Source organism: Eurosta solidaginis, chromosome 4 (assembly GCF_040869045.1).
Source record: "Eurosta solidaginis isolate ZX-2024a chromosome 4, ASM4086904v1, whole genome shotgun sequence".
NCBI lineage: Eukaryota > Metazoa > Arthropoda > Insecta > Diptera > Tephritidae > Eurosta > Eurosta solidaginis.
In genome coordinates this window covers 174,594,719-174,613,669 of record NC_090322.1, presented here as the reverse complement: position 1 = coordinate 174,613,669, position 18,951 = coordinate 174,594,719, and the positions used below count along the sequence as shown (strand labels likewise).

General features: G+C 40.9%; 2 protein-coding genes across 13 annotated transcripts in view; one reads left to right on the top strand and one right to left on the bottom strand.

Moving 5' to 3' along the window:
• Positions 1-18,951, bottom strand: part of Sirt6 (sirtuin 6) — a 70,301-nt gene that overhangs the window by 11,524 nt on the left and 39,826 nt on the right. The window lies entirely within an intron of this gene.
• LOC137250659 (uncharacterized) overlaps positions 1-18,951 on the top strand; it is a 71,160-nt gene that overhangs the window by 40,153 nt on the left and 12,056 nt on the right. For all 8 annotated transcript variants that reach the window (XM_067783846.1, XM_067783851.1, XM_067783850.1 and 5 more), the window contains exon 2: positions 15,364-15,780. In XM_067783846.1, coding sequence (XP_067639947.1) covers positions 15,553-15,780 — 228 coding nt within the window. In that variant the 5' untranslated portion in view covers positions 15,364-15,552. The remainder of the gene's footprint in view (positions 1-15,363; positions 15,781-18,951) is intronic.

The window sequence follows — 18,951 nt, the reverse complement described above, 5'->3', positions numbered from 1 at the left end:
TTTGTATGGACGAAAGTTAACCGATATCGCGCCATCGATTTTTCGATAAGATTTGGGCTCAGGAGAAAAGTTCAACTACGCATACCAAAAAAAAAAAAAAAAATATCGAGCCTGCGAAATTTCATTTTTTTGACTTTGTTTCGACTTTGATTTTTAAGATTTTTTTCATTACCTACTAAAAAAATATTTTCATATTGTAACGAATTTACTGCAATTCCCCTTATTTGCAACCTTCTGCTAACGTTCGAATCACTAAACTGTTGAATAAATAACTCCACTATTCAATAATGCAAAATGGCCTTTATTAAAGTATTTCAGAATAACACAACTATTGCTCGCCAGATAACGTCTTAAATCAAACTGATTGTCGTGCCTCTACTGTTGCTGCTTTTTATACTCTTCGATTTCCTCGTTCCATATTTCTAGGCGCTTCTATTTCCAGAACTTACTACTATCGCCCTGATCAGACAAATCTCTCGATCTAAACACTGCCAGCCTTTCCAAATGAACCACTTTCATTTTGGTTCGTGGTTTGCCACTGGTTTGTATGCGGTACACTTCAGTTGTCCGCGTTTTTCGAATGCCCAATAATTTACACATTTCCTGGAACATAGCTGATTCGAAATTCCTGCCTTGGTCAGAATGTAACTCTCTTGGTACACCATACCTTGCAACCCAATTGTTTATAAACACTTCTGCTACAGTTTCTGCTTCTTGATTTGGGATTGGGTATACCTCTGGCTATTTGCTGAAATAATCCATAACCACCAGTACATATTTGTTTCCGCAGTTGCTAATAGGAAATGGACCTGCGACATCCATAGCGATCCTTTCAAATGGCGCACCTGAGTTATATTGCTTCATCTGGCCATGACTTCGGGTTGTTGGCCCTTTCGCTCTGCTGCAAACCTCGCAGTTCGTAAAGCATCAGTGACCGACTGACGGTAACCAACCCAATAGAATCTCTGTTTAATCTGAGCGTCTTCGTGATTCCGAGATGACCTCCGCTTGGACCATTATGCAGCTCGCTGAGCACGTCAGGAATCCTCTTTCTGGGAACAACTATCAGTTTCTTCTTGCTGTGACCATCCTCACTCTCCCATACTCGATGCAAGCAAACGGATATCAATTCTAAACTGTTCCACTGTGCCCAATATGACTTTGCAATGGGACTCTCTGCTGATATCTCCTCTCTATTTGGTCTTTCGTTTCGTTCGAGTCCTTGCATAACATGTAACAGATCAATATCTTCTAGCTGACACTTCCTTAGTTTTTCCTTGTCCCATTCATCCGTACACGTTATAGTCATTAGCCGGACATCTATAATATCTTCTTTAGCCTCGGCCTTTGAACAGTTCTTACATTCCAAACTACACGATCTTCGTGACATTGCATCAGCATTTCCATGGGTACTACCTTTTCGATGCTCAATGGAAAAGTCATAGCTTTGTAGTCGCTCGATCCACCGTGCCAATTGTCCTTCCGGGCTGCGGAACTGCAGAAGCCATTTCAACGCTGCGTGATCTGTCCTGACGCGGAATCGCTGGCCGTAGAGGTATTTGTGAAAATGTTTAATGCACTCTACCAATGCCAACAGCTCTCTCCGTGTAACGCAATAGTTCCTCTCTGGTTTTCCAATCGAACGGCTGTAATATGCAACTACCTTCTCCTGTCCATCGACCAGTTGTGATAAAATGCCTCCTATAGCATATCCACTCGCATCTGTATCTAGAATAAATGTTGCTCCTGTAATCGGATGTGCCAACATTGGGGCAGTGCACAAACGCTCCTTAAATGTTTGGAAAGCCAGTTCTTGCTCCTTCTTCCATTCAAAAGCTTTATTTTTATACTCAGTTGAGCAGAGCTCACAGAGTATATTAACTGTGATTGGATAACGGTTGGTTGTACAGGTATAAAGGAATCGAGATAGATATACATAGACTTCCATATATCAAAATCATCAGGATCGAAAAAAAATTTGATTGAGCCATGTGCGCCCGTCCATCCGTCTGTCCGTTAACACGATAACTTGAGTAAATTTTGCGGAATCTTGATGAAATTTGGTATGTAGGTTCCTGAGCACTCATCTCAGATCGCTATTTAAAATGAACAATATCGGACTATAACCACGCCCACTTTTTCGATATCGAAAATTTCGAAAAACCGAAAAAGTGCGATAATTCATTACCAAAGACGAATAAAGCGATGAAACTTGGTAGGTGAGTTGAACTTATGACGCAGAATAGAAAATTAGTAAATTTTTGGTCAATGGGCGTGGCACCGCCCACTTTTAAAAGAAGGTAATTTAAAAGTTTAACAAGCTGTAATTTGGCAGTCGTTGAAGGTATCATGATGAAATTTGGCAGGAACGTTACTCCTATTACTATATGTATGCTTAATAAAAATTAGCAAAATCGGAGAACGGCCCTTTTAAAATACTCATTAACACCTTTCGTTTGATACCCATATTGTACAAACGCATTCTAGAGTCACCCCTGGTCCACCTTTATGGCGATATCTCGAAAAGGCGTCCACCTATAGAACTAAGACCCTTTTAAAATGTTCATTAACCCCTTTCATTTGATACCCATATCGTACAAACAAATTCTAGGGTCACCCCTGGTCCACCTTTATGGCGATATCTCGAAACGGCGTCCACCTATGGAAATAAGGATCACTCCCTTTTAAAATACTCATTAACACCTTTCATTTGACACCCATATCGTACAAACAAATTCTAGAGTCAACCCTGATCCACCTTTATGGCGATATCCCTAAATGGCGTCCACCTATAGAACTATGGCCCACTCCCTCTTAAAATACTCTTTTAATACCTTTCATTTGATACACATGTCATACAAACACATTCCAGGGTTACCCTCGGTTCATTTCCCTACGTGGTTATTTTTCCTTATGTCGCCACCATAGCTCTCAACTGAGTATGTAATGTTCGGTTACACCCGAACTTAACCTTCCTTACTTGTTTCTTTTAAGCTCATGCGGTAATATGTGCACAGCCCAAGGAAACTTCTTAATTCATGCAAGTTCTGTGGTCTTGGCCAATCCTTTACTGCCTCTATTTTTTCATTCGCTGTACAGATACCTTCTGTCGTTACCTTGTGACCCAAATAATTTACTTCCTTTTTAAACAGCGTACACTTTTTGGGACTTAACTTCAGACCAGCGCCAGCTATTCTCTGGAAAACTTCCTCCAAGTTCTTAAGATGTTCATCAAAAGTCTTTCCCAATACGATGATGTCGTCCAGGTACACCAAGCATGTTTTCCAATGTAGTCCTTCCAATACCTGATCCATGAGTCTCTCGAAAGTAGCTGGTGCATTACATAGTCCAAAGGGCATTACTGTAAATTGCCAAAGACCATCTCCGACGACGAAGGCTGTTTTCTCTTTGTCTTCCTCCTTCACCTCCACTTGCCAGTAGCCACTTTTCAAGTCCAGTGTGGAAAACCATTTCGTTCCAGAGAGCGAGTCCAGAATGTCGTCAATTCTTGGCAATGGGTAGCTATTCTTTTTCGTGACGTCGTTCAACTTGCGGTAATCCACGCAAAACTTCATTTTCCCATCCTTTTTCTTCACAAGTACTACAGGTGAACTCCATGGACTAGCTGATGGTTTGATGACGCCGCTGTCGCTCATTTCTTGTACGATTTCACTCACAACTTCCCGTTTCGCAAGTGGAATGCTACGAGGAGCTTGACATATCGGCTTCGCGTCTCCAGTGTCAATTTGATGTTTCACAACAAACATTTTACAACTCGAAGACAAAATTGATGCCGAGATTAACACATTGAGAGGTCGTATACAGGAGTTGCAACTAAATCGGCCAGCAGTTTCAGCGAGTAATACTTTGACGGTTCTATTCCTTTCCAGGTGTTTAAGCTTCAGTTTGAGAAGACCGCAACAGTGAACAACTGGAATGCTGAAGATAAAGTTGCAGCTCTATTTGTAGCATTGAAGGGGCCTGGTTTGGAACCATCCTTGTCAAATATGGTTGCGTACTTTAGGAGCAGTTTCTTTGCCTTTCTCTGATAATCTTCCTCTAGCCCCTCCGTCCATGCCGTGATGTCATTTGAAAGATCAGTATTACTAGATGAAACGTGTCCCTGGAGCTGTTCACAGTTAATAACTACTTCAGCCTCTTGGCATCTTCCCAATATAGCTCCTTTGGTCAGTTTGAGTGGTGACTTGAACTCATTGAGTACTCTTACCGGAATACGTCCATCTTGTTTTGTCATAGCCAGGGTTTTTCCTACAAGTATGTTCGGTGCTGATTTGTGTGCTGCTTCGACAATTTGTTTGTCCCACAATCTCCATCAACCTTTGCCCAGATGATTGCTTCTAATATTGGTGGTATTTGCTGACTCTCTTCCACCAGCCCTCACTGCTGTAGCCTCTCGTAGCCGAAATTAAGTGGTACATCCATGTTAAGAAGTCCACTCCTATTATGATTTCATCAACAATCTCTGCCACTATAAAATTGTGTACTACCGTAACGTTCCCAATTGCGACTTCACATGCTACTAGAACCGTGCTGTCTTCTCCAGTGGCTGTACGCAATCTTGCTCCATGCAATGGTCTTATCTTCTTGTTGACTAAATCCGCTCGAATGATGGAATGAGATACACCCGTATCTACAGTCAGTAAACGTTCCTTTCCATCCACATGTCCTCCGACAGTAAGATTGTTTGGCCTTCTTCCAATTTGCGAGATAGAGATTATGGGGCATTCAATTGAGGAAGCCAGCTGTCGCCCCCTTGCGGCTGACTCGCTTTAGTTTAACGACTGAGTAGATTTGGAGATTTGCCCATCTCCTTCAGCTCTGCGTTTACGGCCACTCACATTGTTGTAACTATTAGAACCGGTGCTGCAATGACGTGCAATGTGACTTGGGTTGCCGCACTTGAAACATTTCATAACTCCAGCATTTTTCTGTTGTGACCCCTTCAGTGCTTCCAAAATTGTGTCTACCCAGTCTGGCCTTTCCACTTCCACGCGATGAGCTTTGTACGCTGATTTAATCAAAAGCGAGGCTGTTTCTTGAGTCAGTGCATGCGATACCGTTTCAGCAAATGTTAGTTTTGTATTCGCATATGTAGCTCGTTTCGTCTCCACATCTCGTATGCCATTTATAAAACTCTGAATCTTTATCCTTTCAGTGTATTCCACAGATGCGTCCGCATTTGCTATATGAGCCAATCTTTCAATGTCTGAAGCAAACTCCTGCAAAGTCTCGTTAGAGTAGGTAGCGGTTTTGCAATTCTATTTGGTAGATTTGTTTCCTGTGTTCGCTTCCGTAACATCGTTCTACAGCAGCCATCAATGCTTCATAGTTTTTCCGCTCTCCTTCGGGAATCGTCTGTAGGATTTCGGCTGCTGGCCCCTTCAATGCTACAAATAGAGCTGCAACTTTATCTTCAGCATTCCAGTTGTTCACTGTTGCGGTCTTCTCAAACTGAAGCTTAAACACCTGGAAAGGAATAGAACCGTCAAAGTATTACTCGCTGAAACTGCTGGCCGATTTAGTTGCAACTCCTGTATACGACCTCTCAATGTGTTAATCTCGGCATCAATTTTGTCTTCGAGTTGTAAAATGTTTGTATCTTGCGCCTACAACTTCGAGGAAATACGTCCTTCTTGCTCTTCCAGATGAGCAGAGATCTGCGATGATATCTGTGCTGAAATTTGCGCCGACATTTCGGATATTCATGAAGCACAAGATCTACTTAGACGTAAGATCAATCTTAGACGTAATCTGTGTCGACATTTCTGAAATAAGCGTTTCTTGTGCTTCCATCTTGGATGTTATACGTGTCTCTTGTGATTCCAGTTGGGTTGCTATTTTCAAAACATTGTATAAGATTAGATTGTGAACGTATAATAAGGTTAGATTGTAAACGTAGTATAAGGTTAGTTCAGGGTAACCCTATAAGCACAACATATTCTGTAAATATTGGCAACACCAGATACTAATATAGAAGAAGATGGCGGAACACTTCCGACTAGAGGAGAAAAGCGTCGACAACGTGGAAAACTAAAATCCAACTAAAAGAAATAATAAAACCAACAACCACGCATTCTAAAGCTTCAGGTGTGGGGTTTGAACCAAAAGTAATTGTAAATCGCTTAAATTTTTCGAAAATGGCAAATACCAGACAAGATATAATAAATGCCCTTAATGACGCCGAGGTAGATTTTCCATCTACTGCTACCACGGGTCAACTTCGCAATCTGCTACGGAGCATTATAGGCGCACCAATATCAGGATTAGCTGAACCTGATGATACAACCGCTGTTGCAGACGCTGCCGTAAATTCTGACACCGCCGATGATAAAAATGCTGCCACAAGTGCCGCCGATGCCGCTATTGTAAATTCCGAGAATGCCGACACTGCCGCTGCCACAAATGCCGATACTGCCGCTATTGTAAATGTCGAGAATGCTGATACTGCCGGTACTGCAAATGCCGATACTGCCGCTTTGCAAATCTTGAGAATGCTGATACTGCCGCTACCGCAAATACCGCTGCCACAAATGCCGATACTGGCCACGTCGCCGTTGCCGTCGCCGAACGTATTCCGCGATCATTAGCTAACATTGACCAAGAGGTTTTGGCCCTTCGAAAACGCCTAGAAATGATGCAGTTGATGCAACAATTGAGCAGCTTGAAAACCGAAAATTTGATGGAAATCAACGCCGCTTGGACTTTGGTGAAATTGAGCACGCATTGCCAAAATTTAGCGGAGATGACGGTACCTACCCGGTTCACCATTTTATGCAAGATTTTGATGAAATTTTGGAGTCAACAGGTGCTAACAACCATTTTAAGCTTCTCGCTCTTCGCCGCTGCTTAACTGGCACAGCGGGTATTTTTTACTACAAAAGCATTAAACTACAATGATTTGAAAAAAGCCATTATTAAAGAATTTGACTTTGAGGTGTCCCGGCAGGAAATTTATAAGATGTTAGCAGAGCGTAAATGGAAAAAGAATGACGAAACTTTACATCGTTATGTTTTGTATATGCAAGCAATCGCGAAGCGAGCTAACATAACAGAGGCAGAGGTTATTGATTTTGTGATTGATGGTATAGAGAATGTCGTACCAAATGCCCACTTACTACTATCAGCGCGTAGTATTGACGAACTTAAAATGCTTATAAGTCGATATCAAAATAAATATTTCATGGTCGGAAATTCACCAGTTGCAGTGAGCCAGAGAGCAGAGCAAGCTAACCAGCAAAAACCAGAAGTGAAACCGCACTGTTATAATTGCTCTCAGTATGGCATATTAAGCCAAATTGCCCATTTCCACTGAGACCAGATTGGTCGTATTTCATTGCTGGAAAACAGGACACGATCATCGCGCTTGTCCAAATTCGAAGTGCTGAAGCGTAAGGACCAGGTCGCTGCCGTATTTGATGAAAGAGCCGAAGACTTTACTGAAGTGGACACTTATAATTATGTAAGCATAGAATATAAAATAGGTAGTAAAGTAGTATCTAATTCAGTGGTTGTTCTCTTTGATACCGGTAGTCCGGTTAGCTTCATTCGGAAGTCAGACGTCCCAAAACACCTGACAAAATGAATAATGAGGGGAACCGTTTCTAAATACACGGCGATCGGAGGAAACAAATTGAATTTTCTTGGAATTATTATACTTCCTATAAAATTTAAAAATAAAATAAAAGCTGTTGAACTTAAAATAGTATCAGATGAATATATTTCTTTGCCAGTTATTTTGGGACGTGTCTTTTTAGAATTGTTTAACATAAAATTGGTTAAAGTTAAGTTCGATGGACCGGTTAAGAGAGAATTTGAGATGAAACCAAATGCCGAGGAAATAATTAATTTTGTAAGTGTGATTGAAAACCATGCCGCAGTTATCGAGCCAAAATGAGCCAAAAATATTTCCAAATTATGCAAATGATGATACTGACATACCAGATGTTTTCGGTATAGACATAGCGTCCCATAACGATATCGACGTAGATATAAAGTTATTGAAAAGTCGCCAGTTAGAGTTAAAACAAATTATTGACGAGACTTATTTAAATACCACTATTAAGGTAGAACCGTATAAGTATGAAATGAAGATACATCTCACAACTGATGTCCCATTTCATTGTAATCCCAGACGACTTTTTTATTCAGAACGAAGCTAGGTTTAATCAATGGTAGACGAGCTGTTAAAGGAAAATATAATTAGGCCTAGTAACTCTACGTATGCCTCTGCAATCGTGCTGGTGAAAAAGAAAAATGTTAATACTCGTTTGTGCATTGACTATAGGGCCCTAAACAAGATAACAGTTAGGGATAACTACCCCTCACCTCTAATTGATGACTGCATTGAGTTCCTTGAAAATAAAAAATTTTTTTCGTTATTAGATTTGTAGAGTGGTTTCCACCAAATACAAATGGAACCTGGTTCGATTCCGTATACTGCTTTCGTAACACCGAATGGTCAATACGAGTACCTTAAAATGCCATTTGGATTAAAAAAATGCCCCCGCTGTCTTTTAACGCTTTATTAACAGCGTATTTCGTAACTTGATTGAAAATAGGAGGCTTATAGTCTACATGGACGACATTCTTATTGCCAGCCAGGAGTTTGAAGAGCACAAAGATGCACTTAAGACTGTTTTGGAACGGTTGTCTATGCGAGGACTAAAACTCAATCTTGTTAAATCGAAATTTGGATATTGTGAAAAGACTACTTGGGCTATGAAGTATCACAATCAGGTATCAGACTAAATGATTCGCATATTAAGAGTATACGCGATTTCCCAATACCCGTCCATCAGAAATAACTACAATCTTGGTTAAGACTTTTTTCATATTTTCGTCGTTTTATCCAATCTTTTTCGCAAATAGCCAAGCCACTTCAAAACCTTAAGAGAAACTCTGATTTCAATTTCGATAGGAATTGCCTCAATGCCTTTAATGAACTAAAATCTAGAAATCATCAACATCTACATCCCTCCTGTCACCTGTTGCCCCAGTGGATACCGCCCTAAAATCGAGGCCTTACTCACTGGCAACAATCGCATTATCTTAGGCGATTTCAATGCCCATCACGACCTATGGCATTCAAACTTGCGGGCGGACAGTAGGGGTGAGATGTTGGCGGATCAAATAGAAGAAACGACGTTCTGCACAATAAACGGAGACGCCCCCACACGTATGGTAGGAAGCTGTCATAGCTCGCCAGATATCTCAATCGTGAGCGCAGAACTCGTAAACTGCGTCAACTGGCAGCCGATGGTAACATTGGCATCCGACCACCTGCCCATACTTATTTCGTTCGAGCGTACCGCCGACTTCATCGTCACCGAAAAACGCACTTTCATAAACTTCAAAAAAGGAAAGTGGGAAGAATATAAATCTGCAACAGACAGCAGCTTTGCTGCCCTCCACATCCCGACTGATGCCCGCCAAGGGGAGCGTGCCTTCCGTAAGGTCATTGAATCCGCCTCGGCACATTTCATTCCCGCCGGGAGAATTCCCGAAATCCGGCCCCACTTCCCGGCGGAGGCCGCGAGCTTAGCGAGGGAACGCGAACTTATAAGACAGCTTGATCCAGGCGATCCCCAAATAAGGGATATAAACCAACGCATCAGATTGCTTGTGGACGAACACAAGCGGGCGAAATGGGAAGAGCACCTAAGAGGTTGTAACCTCTCTACCGGTGTAGGTAAACTTTGGTCCACCGTAAAGTCCCTATCGAATCCGACTAAGCACAAAGACAAAGTTTCCATCGCCTTTGGCGATAAGGTGCTGTCGGATGCGAAAAAATGCGCGAGCGCTTTCTGCCGACAATATATAATGCATCCTACGGTCGACAAAGATAGACGGAGAGCCAATAGACACGCACATAAAGACAAATTCAGCGCGTCACCAATCACCATCACCGCTAGAGAGGTTGAGGACGCCATTGGTCGCGCTAAACCATCCAAAGCAGTGGGCCCAGACGGCATAGCCATGCCGATGCTTAAAAACCTAGGGAAAGAGGGTTTCAAATATTTAGCGCATGTCTTCAACCTGTCTCTCTCCACCTTTGCCATACCCGAGAAATGGAAAATGGCCAAGGTGGTCCCGCTACTAAAGCCTGGGAAACCAGCTAACGTAGGTGAGTCATATCGTCCGATATCTCTCCTATCGCCAGTGGCAAAGACGCTTGAAGCCATTTTGCTCCCTTATTTCCAAGCACATTTGCAGCTAGCCCCTCATCAGCATGGCTTCAGAAAACTCCATAGCACTACCTCCGCGCTAAATGTCATTAGCACCCAGATAAATTGCGGTTTGAATCAATACCCCCACCATAGAACAGTACTCGTAGCGCTAGACCTATCAAAAGCCTTTGATACGGTCAACCATGGCTCATTACTGCAAGACCTGGAAGGGTCAACCCTTCCCCCATGTCTTAAAAGGTGGACCGCAAATTATCTGGGTGGTCGGCAGGCATCGGTGCAATTCAGAAACGAAACGCAAAACCAAGGAGAATTAAACAAGGGGTGCCACAGGGTGATGTCCTATTCCCACTTTTGTTTAATTTCTACATATTTAAGCTACCTTCACCACCGGAAGGAGTCACAATCGTTTCCTATGCCGATGACTGCACAATAATGGCCACAGGTCCAGGCCCAGAGATCGATGAGCTATGCAATAAAATAAACGGCTATCTCCCTGATCTCTCCAGTTTTTTCGCCTCGCGAAACCTGGCATTGTCACCGACTAAATCTTCCGCGACCTTATTTACAACATGGACGCCCCAAATGTCGACCATATTGAACATCCACGTCGATGGCACTACGCTACCGATTGTCCTACACCCCAAAATCTTGGGTGTGACGTTTGATCAGGATCTACATTTTGGTGCGCACGCAACCGCAATTGTTCCGAGAATTCAGATCCGTAATAAAATCCTCAAATCCCTTGCTGGCAGTACCTGGGGAAAAGATAAAGAAACGCTCATGACCACATACAAAGCAATTAGCCAGCCGATTACGTGCTACGCGTCACCCATATGGTCGCCAAGCCTAAAAACTACCCACTGGAAGAAACTACAGGCCTGCCAAAATACTGCTCTCAGAATCGCCACGGGCTGTCTTCTTACGTCCCCAGAACACCATCTGCATAATGAGGCGAGAATACTCCCCATCAGGGAGAGAAATGAGATGCTGACCAAACAGTTTCTGTTGAATACCCAGAAACCTGGGCATCCCAACAGACATCTGATTGACGAACCAGCACCGCCTAGGGGCCTAAGGAGTCATCTCCGTAAGCATTTTGAGGAAATACGGCACCTGAGAACCCAGCCGTATGAAGTGAAAAAACACAAGCAGGTCCTTGGTGAACTCCATAAACAGGCATCGGACCTTTATGCCGGGAATTGGCCGGTGAATCCAGTGCTTAACGAAAATTATCCAAAACTTGCGGAAGAGGAACGCATACTCCCCAGGGAAACACGTGTCACTCTTGCTCAACTTCGTTCTGGATACTGTAACAGGTTAAACTCTTACCTATCCAGAATCAACCCCGACATACAAAATGTATGCCCAGCTTGCAACGTGTCCCCACATGACACCAACCATCTCTTCAATTGTAATGTGGAACCAACGCCTCTAACACCCCTTTCCTTATGGTCCACCCCTGTTGAAACGGCAAGTTTCCTTGGACTCCCGTTAGAGGATATTGATGACAATTTGTGATCGGTCGCGGCTATTAGGTGGGGCGAGCATTGCTACAACAACAACAACAACTAAAATCTCGACTGTCCAACAGTCCAGTCCTTGCAATATACAACCGTGATAGAGAAACAGAATTGCACTGTGATGCTAGTACTATTGGATTTGGTGCTGTCTTAATACAGAGCAAAACGACAAAAAATTTCGTCCAGTTTCTTATTTCTCAAAGACTGCGTCAAGCGCTGAATCCAGGTACCATAGTTTCGAACTCGAAATTTTAGCAATTATTTACGCCTTAAGAAGATTCAGAACTTACTTGGAAGGTGGTATGCCTTTTAAAATAATCACGGACTGCAACTCATTAGCTATGACTTTAGAAAGGAAGCAGGTGAACTCAAGAATTGGTAGGTGGGCGCTTGAACTAGAGAACTACAATTATAAAATACAACATAGGAAAGGAGCCTCAATGGAACATGTTGATGCTTTAAGTAGGGCAGAGATAGCATTAATTATAGATACTAACGACGTAGAATTTCAGATCCAAATAGCACAGGAGAGGGATGAGACTATTGCTTCCTTGATAAATCGTGTCACCGAAAGCGCTGTTGAAGGGTTTGATCTAATAGATGGTTTGATATATGTTGTATGTACCCTCCGAAATGGAAACAAATGTCTTACGAGTGGTTCACGAAAAATTGGGACATCAATCCGTTGATAAGACAGTTAGTAAGCTAGACATGTATTATTGGTTTCCAAATATGAAAGCAAAGGTAGAAATGTTTGTTAGAAACTGTTTAAAATGCCTAATGTACGCAACTCAACCCAGGGCCAAGGAGAGAAATTTTCATGCAATACCAAAAGTTCAACTTCCGTTTGATACATTGCATATTGATCATTTTGGTCCATTACCATCTATAAACTCAAAGAGGAACCACATATTAGTGTAAGTTGATGCCATTAGTAAATTTGTTAAGTTGTATCCAACAAATTCCACTAGCACTCGAGAAGTTACTACCGCACTTGAAAAGTATTTTAGCTACTACAGTCGCCCTAGAAGAATTATTAGTGATAGAGGAACAAGTTTTACATCTTTGGAATTTGCCGATTTTGTTTCCAAACGAAATATATACCATGTTGAGGTTGCTGTCCCCTCTCCACAAGCCAACGGGCAAGTTGAACGCATAAATAGGATTATTAAAATAATGCTAGGGAAATTAACGGATTCAATAAACCATGCCGACTGGTGTAAAAAGCTGCTGGAGGTTGAATACGCTATAAATAATTCCGTTCATAGCACCTGCCGTGACACACCCAGTCGGCTGCTATTTGGGGTGGAGCAAAAAGGAACTTTAATTGATGAATTCACGGAATACTTTCAGGGCAAACTATATTCCGATGCAAATCGAGACTTGGTCACTATACGGGAAAAGGCCTCCAAAGAAATAAAAAATAGGCAAGAATATGATTCAAAACGGCTCTCCGCGTCTGGTACAAAATGCAAGACGTATGAAGTAGGAGACTACGTAGTCATAAAAAATGTTGATACGGCCGTAGGTGTCAATAAGAAATTTTTGCCTCAGTATAAAGGACCTTACGTAGTGCACAAGGTATTAGGGAATGATCGCTATGTCATTCGTGACATTGAGAATTGTCAACTGACCCAGCTTCCATATGATGGGGTCATTGAAGCCCATCGCATTCGGAGATGGGTGAGTAAAGCCGATAACTGCGACATTGGTAGAGAGGATGCAGTGACTGATCCTTTAGCTTAATTGCCATTAATATATTTATACATAGGATCGAGGGCGATCCATGGTCAGGAATGGCCGAGTTGTAAACATTGTATAAGATTAGATTGTGAACGTATAATAAGCTTAGATTGTAAACGTAGTATAAGGTTAGTTAAAAGTAACCCTATAAGAACAACATATTCTGTAAATATTGGCAACACCAGAAACTAATATAGAAGAAAATGGCGGAAGACTTCCGACTAGAGGAGAAAAGCGTCGACAACGTGGAAAACTAAAATCCAAATAAACAAATAATAAAACCAACATCCACGCATTCTAAACTATACTTGTCTTCTGTTCTGCCAGTTGAGATGTTATATCTGTCTTTTATGATTCCAGTTGGGATGACATTTGGTTCAACACTGTTAGTATCGCGTTAGTGTCAACACTTGCCAATGGATTCGGAGTCTCTATCTTCTCCTCCATTTTAGTCGCTGGATCTTCCACATCAGGATAAAAGACATGCTCGTCTACATTAATTCCTTCCAACTCCAATACCTCTCGTAGCCGCGCTTGAAGTTCGATCTTATTGCCGATTGTATTCAATCCACAGCTCTCCAACTCCTTCTTCAGTTGCTGGATCCTCAATTCACTCAACTTTGCCATGTCCAAGTTGTATTCGCAATCTTCGGAATTTATTCAACAATTCCTCTTCTGACACCAATTGTAACGAATTTACTTCAATTCCCCTTATTTGCAACCTTCTGCTAACGTTCGAATTACTAAACTGTTTAAATAACTCCACTATTCAATAATGCAAAATGGCCTTTATTAAAGAACTTCAGAATAACACTACTATTGCTCGCCAGACAGCGTCTTAAATCAAACTGTTGGTGCTTTTTATACTCTTCTTCGATTTCCTCGTTCTAGGCGCTTCTATTTCCAGAACTTACTAGTTAGTTATCAGCTATAAAATTGCTCAGCTATAACTACGTTTATAGCTTCTCGTATGCGCGTGTATTTGTGACTGATACTTGCACAAATCATTGCCTACTTTTGGGAGCATCTCAGATAAGATATATGCATGTGTTTGTGCTTCTCTCTCCGCTGTGTGTACGTACATTTGTGTAGACATAATGACATGCCAACCTAATATAAACGCACGCAAGTCATTTTCTGTCAAAAATGTCTCATGCACATACAACTTGTATGAGAGCAACCCAAATTGAATTTGCTGCGTGAAAACCTAACTCGATTTCCAATTTTTGTTCTGCGTGACATTTAGATTTGACGTTTGCACACATGCTTTACATTGTCGCAACGCATGCTTATTTGGGTTAGGGCAAAAAACGCCGGTTGTTTGCGTGCGCTAAAAAAACGCAGTGCGGTTTTATTAGGTTGGCATGTGATTGATTCGTTTATGTAGATACAAGTGACTGCCTGCTTTATTGATGTTGTGGCTTCATTTACTTAGCATCAGACTAGTGATGTGAGTATCACTTAGTGTCACTAATATTCGTTACAATATGTATACCCTGTCAGACCCAAAAATGTTCGCTAAAAACGTTGGCGATAAATAAAAAAAAATATTTTTTTTTTTTCAAAAAACTTATCGAGATCCTCATTAACTACGAAGAAGAGCCATTTTGCGAGGATGCCAAAGAAGTAAAGATTAAAATATGTGAGCTGTGGATGGCAAACAATAACAAACAAATTTTAAATTTCAAAGAAGCAAAAAACATTTTATTTTCACATTCAATACTTGCAGACATGACATTTTAAAGGTGGCATAACTCATTTGTTATTGGTTCTTGAATTTTCCAGTTTTGATGAGGGTCTGTTTTAAAATATACCAAAATCTATGAAAAACAGTTTCGAAAAACCTGTTGCATGTGTATATGTTTTAACAAATTCTATTTTTTTAATTTCAGCCAATATAAGCTTGCCGAAAAAATGTAAGCCCAAGGAGAAAAACAATTTGGAAGCAAAAGTAACAATATATCTGCAAAAGAAAGTTACATAAACGTATCTGAATTAAAAAACGATTTAAACATTAATCGTGTGAACAACTAAAGCAAGAAGAACTTATTAAACATTTTCAAAAACCATCTAAAAATAAAATGTTTTCCTTTCATAAGCCGAGAGTATACCGCTCGGCTGAAGGCTGTTGTATATGCCGTGCCAAATCGAGTAGTTCGCGGTTTACTGATTCACGCAAATATGAACAGGATTCAATGAAATGCTTCGATCTGAAATATCCGCGCCATGGAGAGATTTGTAATGCATGCGTATTATTGGTAAAACGTTTCAAACGTTTACCAGTCGGCAGTAATCGTCATTGGGGACATGTAAGTTTATTTATAATAATTTTATTAAGCTAATGTAAACGAGGTATAACCCGATAAACATAAAATTCCGGTTTCGGTTTTCTAAACAGTTTCGGTTTCGGTCGGCGGCCACCGTGGTGTGATGGTAGCGTGCTCCGCCTACCACACCGGATGCCCTGGGTTCAAACCCCGGGCAAAGCAAAATCTAAAATTTTAGAAATAAGGTTGTTCAATTAGAAGAAAATTTTTCTAAGCGGGGTCGCCCCTCGGCAGTGTTTGGCAAGCGCTCCGGGTGTATTCCTGCCATGAAAAGCTCTCAGTGAAAACTCATCTGCCTTGCAGATGCCGTTCGGAGTCGGCATAAAATCATGTAGGTCCCGTCCGGCCAATTTGTAGGGAAAATCAAGAGGAGCACGACGCAAATTGGAAGAGAAGCTCGGCCTTAGATCTCTTCGGAGGTTATCGCGCCTTACATTTTTTTTTTTATTTTATTCGGTTTCGGTTCTGGTTTCATTATTCAACACTTATTTCGGGTTCCTTCCGGTTTCGGTTTCACAATAAAACAAGTAAAGGTGTATAAGTTCGGGTGTAACCGAACATTATATACTCAGCGTGAGCTTCAATTGTACATTTAATTTCAGATAAATTACTTTTCTACATAACACGTGGCACCGCCCGTTTAAAAAAAATGTCTCCCCATTTCCTCTTACAATAAAACTTGATAAGTGAAATATCATTGATTCAGAACTATTTTTTGCTAAGTTATAGCTTATTATTCTAGTCTACGACCCTTTTAAACTTGTTTTATATCTATGTTGCCGTTGGTTGGTCTTTAACCGATATCGTCTATTTTTCTAGAAATATTTCCTGCTATAGGGAAAATTTGTGTACCCAATTTTATTACGATCCGTTAATTTTTCTTCGAGTTATGGCTCCCGAAACAGAAAATTGCTTAGTCATAAAATGGGCGGTGCCACGCCCATTTTCAAAAATTTTAGTGTTTTTCAATTTAATGTTATAATTCATTTAAGAAAGTAAAATTCTATTGATACAAAGCTCTTTTTCGCTTAGATATAACTTATTATTTTCGTCTACGACCCTTTTAAAAATCTTTTATATAAAAGTGGGCGTGGTCTTTAACCGATCTCGTCCTATTTTTCTAGAAATATTTCCTGCTATAGGGAAAATTTGTATACCTAATTTTATTACAATCCGTTAATTTTTCTTCGAGTTATGGCTCCCGAAACAGAAAATTGCTTGATCATAAAAGGGGCGGTGCCATGCACATTTTTTAAAATTTGAAGTTTTTCCTATTTATTGTTATAAATCCACTTGGAAAATGAAATACCATTGATATGAAGCTCTTTTGTAAATATATAGCTTATTTTATTCGTCCACGACCCTTTTAAAAATCTTTTATATAAAAGTGGGCGTGGTCCTTAACCGATTTCGTTAATTTTTCTTCAAAGCATTCCTCATAGTAAAGTCAACCTCTCTACCGAATTTTGTTACGATAGGTTTTTTAACGATTTTTGATTCATGATTAATAATATTTGTAAAATTGATTTTATCACAAGTGGGCGGTGCCACGCCCATTTAAAATTTTTTTCAAATTTTTCAATATCAGTCCACATGTTAAATTTCGACATTCTAGGTGTATTATTTACTAAATAATCAGGTTTTTTGTTTTCCAAAATTTTATATGTATAAAAAGTGGGCGTGGTTATCATCCGATTTCGCTCATTTTCAATACAAATCTATTCTGGGTCCAGATAAGCTAGTGTACCAAATTTGGTGAAGATATCGCAATATTTACTCAAGTTATCGTGCTAACGGACGGACGGACGGACATGGCTCAACCAATTTTTTTTTTCGACACTGATGATTTTGATATATGGAAGTTTATATCTATCTCGATTCCTTTATACCTGTACAACCAACCTTTATCCAATCAATATATACTCTGTGTGCAACGCACGCTGAGTATAAAAACAACCTTCCTTTCCATGCTTACTTGTATTGCAGGAACAGCTAAAACTGCTTTAGCAAGTTTTCACAAGGACTCATTCTTCCAATATTCCAGAACGCCAATACTTTACTCTAGCCGTTTTTGGTTTGAAAATTGGTTGTTGTTGTAGCAGTGCTTCGCCCCATCCAATAGGTGCGACCGATCACAATCATCTTTTTTTTTTTTGAAAATTGGTCGAATAATTTCTTAATAATTTTCGATCCATTAACATCGTCATAGCTACGACTCTCGCGTAACTTAGATACCATTAATTTCAAATCCTAGGACTTGTTTTCACGTTTTGTATCATTTCGATTGCACATAGTTAACATAGCGCAGTTAACAAGTCCTGTGCTCACGATGGAGATGTCTAGCGAACTATGACAGCTTTCTACCATACTCGTCCCCATTTATCGTGCTGAACGCCGTTGCTTCTATTTGGTCCGCAGGTATCCCACCAATGTTGGCCGCCTGTAGATCAGAATGCCATAGATCGTGATATGCATTGAAATCGCCTAGAATAATGCGATTTTCACCAGTGAGTAGAGCGCTGATGTCGGGGCAGTATCCACTGGGGCAGCAGGTGTAAAGAGAAATGTAGATGCTGATCATTTCTAAATTTGCATCGCCTGACGGGACAGATATACCTAGACGTTCCAAGACACTGTCTCTAGGGCTGATGTCGAGATCGAATAGATTATATTGCACTGATTGATGGCTTCATAAAATCGACTATCAGCGTGATATTCCTATTTAACCCATTGCAGTGTAACTTCAGTATTCTGACATGCAACGAAGAAGACATCGTCACTCTGGGGGTAAATGACGGGTGACTGCGACTGAGTTGACAGAGGCTAGGTCGCAAGTGCTGTTGGGGCCTTGGGACTGGACCTTCTTGGGTAAGCATGAGATTAACCGGTGTGCGGTTTGGCCACATGGCGCGATGAAACCCGTTCGGGGATTACCGTCGCTGAGATCAGAACATCAAGGAAAGTAGCACCGTCCAAGACAGGAATTGCATTGGTTGTTAGAGGGGTTGGTTCCTCAGAACAGTTGAATGTATGCGACCGACAGTTGAATGGATCGACCATCAAACTTAAGGTTGGTGTTGTAGCGGTGCTTCGCTCCATCCAATAGATGCGACCAAGGATGCAATAACTTAAATGGGGTTACACTAAATTGAC